Raw genomic sequence first — 14,306 nt, 5'->3', positions numbered from 1 at the left:
TATTTTTAGTGGAGATGGGATTTCACCATGTTGTTCAGGCTGTTCTCAAACTCCTGAACTCAAATGATCTACCCCGCCTCAGCCTCCCAAAGTGCTAGGATTACAGACGGGAGCCACCATGCTTGGTCCCAGTATACCGTCTCTAATAGCCTGTAAGACATTAGCTGGGCTGCAGTGGACAGGGCTAACTGAGAAGAGGAACGTCAATACTCCTGAGCTGGGACATGCAGCTCCCATCCTACACTTCCTCAGGTGAAAGGCCAAGTGTATCATCACTCCTTTAAGAGTATGGAGATGAACATTTTGTCACGGAGGAAAGAAAATCAGTGGACTAATAGGTAGGTTTGTTGGTGGTGTGATTTTACTTTTTTTTTTTTTTTTTTTTTGAGGTGGAGTTTCGCTCTTGTTGCCCAGGCCGGAGTGCAATGGCACGATCTCAGCTCACCGCAACCTCCACCTCCCGGGTTCAAGCAATTATCCTGCCTCAGCCCCCCAAGTAGCTGGGATCACAGGCATGCGCCACTACGCCTGGCTAATTTTGTATTCTTAGTAGAGATGGGGTTTCTCCATGTTGGTCAGGCTGGTCTCGAACTCCCGACCTCAGGTGATCCACCTGCCTCGGCCTCCCAAAGTGCTGGGATTAGAGGCATGAGCCACTGCACCCGGCCTAATTTTACTCTTAAAGCCAGATCTATAGCTATATTTTGTTCACAGAATTGCCTGCTACCCTCTTCAACCATCCCATCTTCTGTTGACAGGTCAGGACTTGATTCACAATGGGCCTAGCTTAATTGTGTAAATAAGCAAACTCAAGAAGAGATGAGAGAGCCATCATGCAACAACCCAACAAGATCGGGCAGCTGTGCACCGCTTCAGCTTTTCCATCCTCAATCTGCCCACACACAGCCTGGAGGGCCAGAGGGGCAAATGTGCAGTCTACAAACATTACAAAAATACATTAGGTCCACTCAGGGTCATGGTTCCAAATCTATTTTAGACCAAAGATGGTATCTGTTGAGAGTCTGATGAAACCGAGCCTCCCTGGCTGCCCATAATACACACACATGTAACATTTTGCGTACAGTCCCTGGGCATTCAGGAAGCATCCCCATCCCAAGCCCACCTGTGGTCCCACAGGCATTTAGAGGAACAGGTCACAGGGCTTGAAAGAATGAAGTAGTGGGGGATCAAGAGTTCCTCTTTCTAGGGCTGCGTTTTCTCCATGACACAGTTCATAGCATGAACGTTCCCTCTCTGTGGGGATCGAGAGGGCTAATGAATGATGTGAAATCCAGAGCCCAAACACTGACCTGTCAGCTTGTCCTCAGGGGCCCAGTGCCTAAGTCCCAGCAGCTGTGGAAAACTTCAGAATCTTATGACTTCTAAGGCGCTAAGTAAATAAAAGTCAGAAGATGGACTGGGGACATGGAGTGGGGAGGAGGATAGGGGAGGCAAGATCCAGGCCTTGGAAAAAGCCATCAGTTCTTCCAGGGAAGTGGCAGGGTGGCCTGTGCTCTCCCACTGGGCTCCACTTACCCCTTCCATTCTCATTCTTCACTTACGCAGAGACTGCAGATTCCTCGGGTGATTGGTACCAAATCCAAATGGTAAAAATAATTTGCTAAATACCTTCCTAGATAAATTGAAATCCAAGACCTTTCTGAGCTGTGTCCACCCATACCTCAAAGGGCGAGCAGGGATGAAAGTCACGCTCTTCCATAGCTGAATTTCTGAGTCAGACTTCTGCCTGTCAACCTTCTGATGTCACAAGTCAAACTGTGCCATCAAAGGCTGAGTAAGCATCTTTTGGAAATAGAAACTCAACTGTAAGAACACCAGTATTTCCAAACGCAAAACAACTCTGCCCAGTTTCCAAGTCAGCTACTGTATATAAATTTAGCCATGACACTGGGGGAGGAATTCTTTCTAATTCTGTATTATTTTGGCAAAAAAATTCAAAGGTAAAAAGATTAAGTAACAATAATGTACCAGTTACTTTCTTAGGCAAGAAATATAAAGCAGTAAATAAGACATATAATGTCTTTGCCTTTATGGGGATTATATTTGAGTGGGGCTGGGGTGGTAGACAGAACACAAATACATAATAATGCCAAACGGTGATAAGTGCCACATAGGAAACAGGACAAAGGAATAAAAAAACAGGGCCAGGCGCATTGGCTCACACCTGTAATCCCGGCACTCTGGGAGGCCAAGGCAGGTGGATTACCTGAGGTCAGGAGTTCAAGACCAGCCTGGCGAACATGGTGAAACCCCGTCTCTACTAAAAATACAAAAATTAGTCAGGCATGATGGTGGATGCCTATAATCCCAGCTACTCGGGAGGCTGAGGCAGAAGAATCGCTTGAAGCTGGGGGGCGGAGGTTGCAGTAAGCCGAGATCGTGCCATTGCACCGCAGCCTGGGTGACACAGGGAGATTCCATCTCAAAACAAAACGAAACAAAACGAAACATGGTTGAGGTAATATTTTATGTCCATTTTACGGATTAGGAAAATGAGAACAACAGGTTAGGTGAGTTGTTCAAAGACTTCCCAGCTAATAAGTAGTGAATTTAAACTCAGGTTTGTCTGACTCCAGAGTTGTTACTAACCACTGCCCCATGCTATCTCTTTGGCTTCCTGAGAAACCAAAGAATCTGCAGAAGTGACAGGGTTAAGAAGCCATCAGTTTTTTTTGTTTTTTTTTTTTGTTTTTTCTGAGATGGGGTTTCACTCTTGTTGCCCAGGCTGAAGTGCAATGGCATGATGTCAGCTCACTGCAACCTCTGCCTCTTGGGTTCAAGTGATTCTCCTGCCTCAGCCTCCCAAGTAGCTGGGATTACAGGCGCCCGCCACCACACCTAATTTTTTGTATTTGTAGAGATGGGGTTTCACCATGTTAGTCAGGCTGATCTCAAACTCCTGACCTCAGGTGATCTGCCCGCCTCGGCCTCCCAAAGTGCTGGGATTAGAAGTGTGTGCCACCATGCCCAGCTCCATCATTATTTTTAAAAGTCCCTCCATTTAGGACATAAACATTTCTGAGATCTGTGAACACAAATGAGTGTACTACAAGCTGTCATTCTGATGCTAATGCATCCAACAATTGAGTTTCTATAGATGATATTGAACATAAAGGTGCTATAATCCTTCATACAACCCTCTGAGAACTGCTTTTTCAGAAAAGAACAGTAAGAGCACAAAGGCTTACAGAGTTTAAGAAACCTGTTGTAAATAATGGAACTTATAAGCACGGACGCTGTAGTCTAGGCCTCGTGCCTGTGACTACAGTGCTTTTTCCATTACACCATGCTGCCTTCCAGAAGAGTCCCCAAGGAGTTACATTTTTCTCCCACTGGGAGACAAGGCAGTAACTAACTTGGCAGAACAGAAAGAAATGAGTGACTGTTTTGTGTCTCTGCCAAGCAAGTATTCATGCCCTTTGCAATATGACGTGGACACAAAACCAACTGATCTTTAGCAGCTAAGCATTCTAGAATTTGCTGAAGAAGTTTCTCACCTTATCCGTATGGGGTCCAAAATTAAGAGGGGAAAAACATATTTATGTCTCATTCAGAATTCAAAAAGCAATAAATCCTTCAAGCCCCTGGCAAGTTTCTTTAATCCACTGTAATCATGTTTCCTTGTATAACAAGTCTTGTGATGTCTGCAGCAGCTTCTCGCTACAGGAACAGCAGCCTCAATGCTGGAGTTCTTCTCATGCCTGGGGGATTATTCCATTTTCCACATTAGGAATAAGCCGCAGACTTTAGGTTCTAAAACAGAGCCAGAAAATGCTGACTAGAATCCAGATGCCCTAAATATAATTAGAGCTAAATTTTACTGCCCTCTGTGAAAGACACAACTGAAAAGAATGTACCATCTTTCAGAATATTGATCCAGAGAGCAAAGCTATGAACAGAGCCAGCATGGGTTCTGCTGCACTGAGAGGCCCTTAAAGCTAACCAGGGGCTTTCCAATTCTCTCCCCTTCTTCCTATCCCTGGGTTTTTAATTTTTACAGAAGCCAAATATATTAGGGAAGGAAGAGGGGCTACAGGCTTTTTTATTTTTATTTTTTTGAAGCAGGGTCTCGCTGTCGCCCAGGTTGGCGTGCAGTGGTGCAATCACTGCTCACTGCAGCCATGACCTCCTGGGTTCAAGCAATCCTTCCCCCTCAGTTCCCCAAGTAGCTAGGACTACAGGCGTGTGCCACCACGCCCAGCTAATTTTTATTTTTTATTTTTTTTTACTAACTTTTTGTAGACATGGGGTTTCACTCATGCCCAGGCTGGTCTCACACTCCTAGCCTCAAGCAATCATCCCACTTCGGCCTCCCAAAGTGTTGAGATTACAGGTGTGCACCCAGACTTACAGGCTCATTTTTTTTTTTTTTTTTTTTGAGAAGGAGTCTCTCTCTGTCACCCAGGCTGGAGTGCAGTGGCGTGATCTTGGCTCACTGCAAGCTTTGCCTCCTGGATTCACGCCATTCTCCTGCCTCAGCCTCCCGAGTAGCTGGGACTACAGGTGCCCGCCGCCACGCCCAGCTAATTTTTGAATTTTTAGTAGAGACGGGGTTTTACCGTGTTAGCCAGGATGGTCGCGATCTGGATCCACCCGCCTCGGCCTCCCAAAGTGCTGGGATTACAGGTGTGAGCCACTGTGCCCGGCCCAGGCTCATTTTAATAAACCAGGTTTTCACTCAGCTCTAGAACTCTCTGGAGGTGTCCTTACACACACACACACACACACACACACACACTTTAGGTTTTTAGAGATTGATTTGATAAGAAAAAAAAAATTTTTCCTTTACGGCCAATGACTTCTCTCTACATCTTTAATAAGGCTGTGATTGTTGATGACGATGATGACAGATGTGGCATCTGTTGAGTGTTTACTATGTGCCCAAGAACTGTGCAAAGTGCTTCAAATACATTATATTACTTAATCCTAACAGTACCCAAACAACGTTGCTATTTCCATTTTATAGTAAAGGGGCCAAGTCCTAGGATGACTCTGCAACTTGCCCAAGGTGTCACACAGCAAAGAAGCAGTAGAGCTATAATTTGAAAATAGGGGGTCAGACTCCAGAACCTATTCGGCAATAAAAGGTAAAAGCCCTCTCCCCTCTGCAAAAAGCCACTGCTTCTAGCTACTCGCAATGATTTTCACAGAAATAACTTTCTGTATTTGCCTTTCATTTGGGGGATATTTAATTAAATTGTATAATTAAAACAACAAGTCCATCTGGCATTCCCAGGTTTGGCAAGAAACAAGAATGACTCTTGGAAAGCCCAGGCGTCAGCTGGTGGGAGCAGAAGTGTGCTGGTGTCCTAGAAACCAGGCTGCCAGCTAAGAATGTTCAGCCTCCCCCCATGCTTTACCGAGGGGGTGCAGAGTTAACCAACTGGGACATTCCATTAATGGAAAGTCAATTAGAAAAGATTTACTGAATACATCATTTTTTAATTTTTAATTTTTAATTTTGAGACAGGGTCTTGCTCTTTCACCCAGGCTGGAACGCAGTAGTGCAAATCATGGCTCACTGCAGTCTCGACCTCTTGGGTTCAAGCAATCCTCCCACCTCAGACTCCCAAGTAGCTGGGACTTCAGGTGCATACCACCATGCCTGGTCAATTTTTGTATTTTTTGTAGAGACGGGGTTTCACCGTGTTGCCCAGGCTAGTCTCAAACTCCTGGGCTCAAGTGATCCGCCTGCCTTGGCCCCCCAAAGTGCTGGGATTATAGGCGTGAGCCACTATGCCTGGCCAATTTTTTTACAAAAGCATACTACACCTGTTGTTTTTCAACTTGCTCTTGTCACTTAAATGATTTAATCATTCCTCCTCCTGATATGCTCTCAGGTTTGTCACAAACACCTTTGGTTTTGCCACCATCCTGTCTTCCTGGGACCACCACCTTCTCTTATGGAAACTGCTTTTTCCCCCACACCAACCACGTTCCTTTACAGACTCTGCCTCTCTAGTCTAACTTGACTGGTCCCAAAATGAGCAAGAGAGCCAGCTGGGCCCACATATGAGAGTTTGGGGTGTGAGAAGTCCAGGGCCAGTGCATGCCAGGCAACTGAAGCTATGGATTATGAGGCTCTGGAGCTGCCAGTAGTCACACTTCCTGTCTAGCAGAAGACGCCAGTCTGCAGGGAGAGAACCTGTTCCTATCAGAACTGTAGAAAAAAGCTAACTTTTCTTTCCATTATGTTCAATGCTCCAACACTCTCCTCCACCTATGATAATTCAAGGTGGGTTTATGTCACTTGAAACCAAGAGTCCTGAATCATTTAAAAATGATGCCAGGAGTAAAGAGTTGAAAGTAACCAAGTCTAAATGCGGGAAGGGCTGACATGAATTGGGATGGGAGGCCATAAGAAATATCCCATCCAGGGTGGAGAAATTCCCAAGTTCTGTTACAAAGTACTGAACCAATTGGTTCAACAAGACTGAAGGTTTAGCAGACCATTCTGAGGACAGTATCTGATTATTGAGGACCACTGTCTACTTTTTGCAACATTCCATACATTTTGAAGGGAGGCCTCTTCTGCTTTTGGTCAGCAACCTGAGTCCTCTCGAGCTTACAAAGGCTGAATTTTCTGCTGCAAGCTGAAGTCAGTAGTAGTTAGGGAAAGAGTGGGAGTATGACAATGGATAGAAATATCTGAGAGTGGCCGGGCACGGTGGCTCATGCCTGTAATCCCAGCACTTTGGGAGGCGGAGGAGGGCAGATCACCTGAGATCAGGAGTTTGGGACCAGCCTGATCAACATGGCAAAACCCCATCTCTACTAAAAATTCAAAATTAGCTGGGCATGATTGCACATGCCTGTAATCCCAGCTCCTTGGGAGGCTGAGGTGGAAGAATCGCTTGAACCCAGGAGGCAGAGGTTGCAGTGAGCAGAGATCGCACCACTGCACTCCAGCCTGGGCAACAAGGGCAAAACTCTGTCTCAAAAATAAATAAATAAATAAATAAATAAAAATATCTGAGAGGAGCCAGGGCCCTTGTGTTACATATTTATGTATGTTACGATGTTTGGACATCTTTTAAAAAACCTCTCTAGCTGGGGAGACTGCCCCTGGTGGGGTGGCGAGAGGATAGTTAATTCTTAGAGCCAGCAAAGGGCCCAGCCAGGAGTACACTTCTGACATGCGAACTAACCAATTCAGAGCCACACCTCCTCTATCTGGCCCAACACCCAAAGAGGCAAAATTCCTCTGCTTTCATCATCCCAGGGCCAGGTACAGTCAACTAGGGACCATTCCTATAGCTTAGGGCCCCCTGAGATTATTCAAACTAGCCAACCCTAAAGTGTTCACGCTGCCCTGCCTTGACTTTTCCAAGGAAACCCCCATCATGGCTTTACCTTAATGCTTTCCCCTTGCTCCTGTCTTCTGCCTCCTGACTGCCCTGGTGTCTTTCCCCTGTGGCCCTGCATGGTGTGCCATGCCTCCTGCCTCTAGGACTTGTGACCACGATAAATTTTGTCTTCCTGAGCCTCTCCTGTGTCTCCTTCTTGTGGCTGCACCTAACAGACCATCTCATAAAAGAACATAAAACAGCCCTTAGCAATGGTGACGAGAGGGCCCTGAACCTTCCAAGGCTCCAGCAGAAGTCCTTAAACTGAGTTCTAGAAGGGTGGCAGAGGCTCTTAAACAGCTCTTGAAGGCAATGGCTTCCAGTTAGAAATGGAAACCTTGAGAGCCGAGTAAGTTTTAATGACCTCAAGTTATTTGGAGTCGTCCCTTAGATTCAGAGTCCACATCTTTCTTTTTTTTTTGGAGACAGAGTCTCACTCTGTCACCCAGGCTGGAGTGCAGTGGCGTGATCTCGGCTCACTGCAAGCTCTGCCTCCCGGGTTCATACCATTCTCCTGCCTCAGCCTCCCGAGTAGCTGAGACTACAGGCGCCCGCCACCACGCCCAGCTAATTTTTTTTTTTTTTTGTATTTTTAGTACAGATAGGGTTTCACTGTGTTAGCCAGGATGGTCTCAATCTCCTGACCTCGTGATCCGCCCACTTCAGCCTCCCAAAGTGCTGGGATTACAGGCGTGAGCCACTGCGCCCGGCCCAGAGTCCACATCTTTAAAATGAGAACACTGGATAAGACGATCGCCAAAGTGTCTTGGTTTTGATGTTCTGTTTCTGGGGGTTAATTATAGTACAAACATTACCATTTTCTTAAAACCACTGAGGATTCTCATTCTAAGAACTACATTTAAGAGCAAATGCTAGAGTGAGAAAGATTAAATGCTTGCTTTTGAGTCTGTTCAATTCACTGTGATCTTAGACCATGAACTCAATTTCCTTACCTGCAAAACGAGGTTTTGAATGCCTGTCTTCACAGGGCAGACGGGGGAAAAGTGAAAGCCTTTTGATTTCTCTTAAGGGAAGAAAAGATGCCGTGGAAATTCTAAGCAGGATTAGGACAAAGCTCCCTGAATACAAAGGTTAGCTCCAAAGTGACTTTATCTTTGGTTTCTTAGCCCTAGTGATGCCATTTCTGACCCCAATCACTATTCTCTATAGTTTTCAAATCCCTGTAAAGAACATATTTCCTAAGGGACACAGAATGGCCTTGGGTAAAATGCCAGTGCAGGCTGTTTCTGCATTTCTTATTTTTCCATTTCATTTTAGAAAAGTCTATTCAACCTGCCCAGCACTGACCCCCTATATCATGGCTTCCACAAACCCTGCTCCACCCTTTGCCTTCCCTAAAGGTCTTTGCCACAGCTAAAATTCTAAAATATTGACCCATTGTGGTAAATTGGATTCATCCATTCTCTCAGGTGTGTCATTATATCAAGACTCCAAAAAGATGCCTTACTACTGGTGGTACTGTATATATTCTGAAAAAGAAGGTTGCAAAGACATATTGAGGATGTTGGTCGTACCAGGTGGCTCTCAAAACACACACCCTCTGGGCTCTATACACATGGATGGAATCAGGGTTAGGGTCAACTGGTACCTTCTTTATGCAGCCTGACCTGTCTGCCCTTACCAGGCATAGACAGTGACTCTTTTGTTTGTGTTCCCTCAGTACTTTCTAAGAATAATCATTATCTCACTGTATAGATATTATTTGTCAAAATTTATATGTCCTTGACTGGGATGAAATTTGGGAGGGGGCAGGGATTTTGACTTATTAATCTTCCTATTGTGTGTCTTGTACAGGGAGGGAATTCATTTTTATGGAATGAATTCTGTGAATTGCTACATTCTGTTTTCCTCTTGAATGGGAAGTACTCTGAGGGAAAATAACCTCAGAAGCCATGCAGCATAGAGGCAAGCCCTCATCTTGAACTAGGCCATGGCTGGCAAAGGCAACGCTCTGGTGCTACCCTCTCCCTTGCCCACATCAGGCATTGTTACTCAGTCATGACCCCTTCTCTCACGACATCTGAGCCAGGCCTGAGAGCCCTTCTCAACACAGTCTTCTAGGCAGCCACCCCTGCTGAGTGAGCTGGCACACAAGAGAAGCTGATTTGGCATATTTAGCAGCCCAAAGGTAGATAAGATACCGAAGGACAAGAGGACACATGGCCTATGTATGCTCCTCATGTCACCAATGAAAGATGCAAAAGGAGGTTCAGATGGAGCCTAGATTGTTCCTTTAACATTCAAGAAGCCACGTTAAAACAATGCCAAAAGAACCAGTGGGCTCAATAAGTAAACAGCTGATCCATCTGGTTGGTTGTGTAGCACTGAGGCTGCCTACATTTAAACTGGTTATTATTGCTTTAAATGAGATGTTCTTTCCTGAGATCACCCAGAGCTGGGATGCTGAGCTGTGTGACTGCAGTAAGATAAATCCCTGTACGATTTCAGACATGTAAGAGGCAGTATGGTGCAGTGGATAAGAGCACAGACCCCAAAGCACTGTTCCTAACACACAGGGCTCTTGTAAAGATTTTTAATATGTTAATACGGCTAGAATAGCATCTGGCACATTAAGCATCATCTACTGTTACTATACGTGGCCTGGCTAAAGTCTACCAAACAACTAGTAAAATCCCCACAAACAAATAAGGCTTGGTCTATGTTGCCACTCTTGTTTGTAATTCAGTGGTTTCATTATGAACGAATGGCTGTTGCCTCGACAAAAGGCTATCAGAACAGGCCTGAGGTAGAATTGTGCCAGTATATTTCCTTTTCCCCACAAAGCCCATTACTCTGGCTGTTATCAGACAAGAAGAGCTAGGCAGCCCATTACTTCCCTGTTGGCTCTGGCTTCCAGGAACCATGAAGTTACAATTCATGTTGAATTTTGGAAGCTCTCAGAGTTTAAGTTTCCTAACATAATCACTTAAAAAAAAAAAAACACTTGGCTCTTTTTATTCTCATTCTAAAGACGTCCAGAATTAATTATTTCTATGATGTTGAGTATAGCTATCTTAAATCTGTTTTTGAAATCAGGCAGAATGTACATAAATATAAAAACATTTGTCAGATTCTTGGTGCTGAATGTCAGCCAAGACATATGTCTGAGATGATACATTATATTTTTATGTATTACACATACCATAGCCATCTATGAATTAGGGCAAATCTCATATGTAGCATTCTGCAGAGATATTAAAAAAGACTTACTGTGTTGACATTTCACCATAATGACTGATGTTTTTGCGGTTTTTTTTTTTTTTTAAAGTGACTCCCCCTCCTCACTTTAGGATTATTGCTCCTATGTCAGAAAGTGAAGCTGAAATGAGAGAAGTGATCACCTAGGCCAGCAGTCCCAAACTTTTCTGACACCAGGGACCGGTCTTGAGGAAGACAATTTTTCCATAGATGGGGGGTGGTGATGAATGAAACTGTCCTACCTCAGATCATCAGGTGTTAGAATCTCATAAGCTGCGGGCTCAGGTGTTAGAATCTCATAAGCTGCGGGCAACCCAGATCCCTTGCATGAACAGTTCACAATTGTGTTCCTGCCCCTATGAGAATCTAATGCTCCGCTGATCTGACAGCAGGCAGAGCACAGGCGTTAATGCTCGCTTGCCCCGCTCACCTACAGCTGCGCGGCCGGGTTCCTAACAGGCCTCGGACCAGTACTGGTCCATGGCCTGGGGGTTGGGGACCCCTCAACTAGGCCAAAGACAGAGAATTATCTTGTTGAAACAAGTTCTCTTTTTTTATCCTCTGCATTTATTTTCATAGAATTACAGAGCTCATTTGCTTCAGTTCTCCAATTTTTTAGAGGGAACTGAGTTCCAGCATAGAAAAGTAACTAGCTAAGGTTACACAACGTGTTAATAGCTGAGCTGGCTGTAAGTAAAACCCAAATCTAGGCCAGGCGCAGTGGCTCATGCCTGTAATCCCAGCACTTTGGGAGGCCGAGGCGGGCGGATCACGAGGTCAGGAGATTGAGACCATCCTGGCTAACACGGTGAAACCCAGTCTCTACTAAAAATACAAAAAATTAGCTAGGCATGGTGGCGGGCACCTGTAGTCCCAGCTACTCGGGAGGCTGAGGCAGGAGAATGGCATGAACCCAGGAGGTGGAGCTTGCAGTGAGCGGAGATGGTGCCGCTGCACTCCATCCTGGGCAACAGAGCGAGACCCCATCAAAACAAAACAAAACAAAAAAACCCAAGTCTGACTTCTAAGCCTGTGTTCCACTTAAAACACCAAGATGCCCCTCTAGACCACTGAGATAGGAAAAAAATGAAGAAATTGGCTTTGAGTAGCCAATTTAAATTTGAAACTCTTGAAATGTTTTGTTGTAGCAAAACAGAGGGCTGTTTTGAAAACAAGACACTAGTTCCATAAAAATCAATGTATTTTAGAAAATATTTCTGCTGCAAAATTTCATTTACTATTAAGGAATCTGAGGTGAGCTCATTCAGAATCATGGGCCAATTCCAAAAACTAGGAAATCAAATCACTCATTCAACCAATATATACTCACTGGTTACTTCCTCCATACCAGGCAATGCACTAGGTCCTGAGGGTATGTTATCTAAGACACAGTCCAGTCCTTGCCCTTCAAGGAGCTCAAGGTCTAGGGAAAATATTCAACACAAGGGCTACCACTGCACAGTCTCTTAGGTGTTCATGACAGACATAACCAATGTATTAATTTATTTATTAACTGGCCTCAGCAATCCTTCCCAATACAACCCTCCAAACATCCATAAGCGAGGGGCACACAAATTGAAATTGATCTGTCACCCCTTAACTAGTATAGTCACTTTGTGCCTACTAAATGCTATGCAATTTGAAGTTCTTAATGTATGTTCCGGAAATGTTTCCCCCTGATCTGGAGGCAAAGAATGCAAATTCTTTCACACATTTAGTGTTTATTGAACCCCTGGGTACAGAACAATTTTTGTAGGTACTGTAAAAACCCTGGATAATGGCTCATGAAAGATCAATTATGCCCCAAGAAGAGACTCCAGTTATCTTTCACTTGAAATTCCCATTTCAGATAAGGAAGCACAGCCTCTATCTTATGTGTGTCATTACTCACAGTTGCCATCTGCTGCTGGGGAATCAAAAGCCAGAGTTGCCACACCACTCAGTTCACAGCAGCTGCTTCTCCTCCCCAGTGATTTACCGGCTGAGAAAAGCACCATTTACCGGCAGTCCCACCTAGTACAGATCTTCCCGCCGCAAGAGTTTGGGAAACAATACTTCTAACCTCATCCCAAGGTAGAACCAAAGACAGCTGCTAGACTCCATTTTATAAACCTGGCATCTTTCCGCTCATTTGGGTAAGCTGTTTTCTTAGGGTCTGATCAAGGGGGAAAAGGCAAGAAGACATAATTTCCTTTTAACGGCTTCTACTGTGTCCTGCCCCATTTTCATCCTTGGTGATATGTGAGTAAAGACCCTGCAAAGCCTTGCAGAGGTGCATTATTACTCCACAGCTGACTGTTCAGCAGGAGGACAGTGTGTATTGTTGTCTGGAGGAGACATGCTGGAAGCTGATCTCCTCCCTTGGAATGGTCACACCTGAGAGGTGCTGTACACCAACTACTTACACATCCAGTAGCCTCCAATACTGGGGCCTCAGAGAGGACAAGCACTTTCAGAAAAGGGTACACATACAGTGTGAACACGAAAAAATGTGACACAGTTTAGGGTTAAAGTAGAAAGAGAGGAAAAAAACTTCACAAGTGTCTACTTCTTTCCATCACATTTTTGAGTCCAAACAGTAATTGTGGCTTTTGTAAGACACAGTGGTCGGTAGTGGGGGGAGTAGAAAGAAATAAGGCTTCTTTTCAGCTCTCAAGGGTTTAGATTTCCTAGGGGAAGCAAGGTGTATTAGTGTTAAGCGAAACATCATGGGTTTAAGTGTCAGAATATATCATATTGCCAAAAGAATAGAACAAAAAAGTTACGACACAATCCAGCAATTCCACTCCTAGGCATATACCCAAACAAAAACAGGTACTTCATACAACAACTTGTACACGAATGTTCACAGCAGCATAATTCATAACAGCAAAAAAGTGGAAACAATCCAGATGCCTACCAACTGATGAATCCATAAACAAAATGTGGCAGATCCTACAATGGAATATGACTTGGCCTTAAAAAGGAATGAAGTTCTGATAATGCTGCAACATGCATGAACCATGAAAACATGTTAAGTAGAAGATGCCAGTCACAAGAGCCCATATATTACAGGATTCCATTTATATGAGATGTCCAGAACACGCAAATCCGAAAAGACAGAAAGATAAGTCATTGCTCAGGGTTAGGGGGCCAGAGGGTGGTGTGAGGGGAACTGAGAGATGACTGCTCTTTAGCAGGGTTTCCTTTGGGGGTGATGAAATATTCTAAACAGACAATGACGGTTACACAACTCTGAATATTAAAAAAAATTATTGAACTGTATATTTTTGAAGAGTGAGTTGTAGGGCATATGAATTACATCTAAATAAAGCTACTACAACAAAACAAGAATATAGACAATGACATCGGGGTTCAAAAGAAGGGATACAGAATTTCTGGCTTAGATGGTTTGAAAGAACATAAGACAGGTTAGGTATTTGAGGTAAGTTTTGAGAAGTAATTAACCATCTGTGGGGTTGATGAGTAGGGAAGGGTGTGAGCCCAAGGTCAGAGGTGCTCTGGGACAGTGAGTAAATCAGCTTGATTAAGGTGGGATCTGTAACTGTAGAACTAAAGATATTAGGCTGAAGATGTAGTTGTGGCCAGCTCGGGCTAACTCTGAGGGGTTAAGACAGCCCCGGTCTGGGCAGAATCCATTCAGCCTTACAAGTGCTCCTGGTTTTCAGGCCAACAAGGAACAATACATGGACAAGCTCATGATCAGTTGTTCTCACATCA

General features: G+C 44.5%; 1 protein-coding gene across 11 annotated transcripts in view; it reads right to left on the bottom strand.

Annotated features, from left to right (window-relative positions):
* The window catches only part of ATG7 (autophagy related 7), a 280,139-nt gene that overhangs the window by 83,170 nt on the left and 182,663 nt on the right, over positions 1-14,306 (bottom strand). The window contains exon 19 of one of the 11 annotated variants that reach the window (XM_055381006.2): positions 2,031-3,774. The exons of the other annotated variants lie outside the window; for them this stretch is intronic. Within the exon in view, the coding sequence (XP_055236981.2) occupies positions 3,748-3,774 (27 nt within the window). The 3' untranslated portion in view covers positions 2,031-3,747. Of the gene's footprint in view, positions 1-2,030; positions 3,775-14,306 lie in introns of those variants that run through there. 11 annotated transcript variants of the gene reach the window in all.

Source organism: Gorilla gorilla, chromosome 2 (assembly GCF_029281585.2).
Source record: "Gorilla gorilla gorilla isolate KB3781 chromosome 2, NHGRI_mGorGor1-v2.1_pri, whole genome shotgun sequence".
NCBI classification, from domain to species: Eukaryota; Metazoa; Chordata; class Mammalia; order Primates; family Hominidae; genus Gorilla; species Gorilla gorilla.
This window is presented reverse-complemented; position numbering and strand designations above follow the sequence as displayed.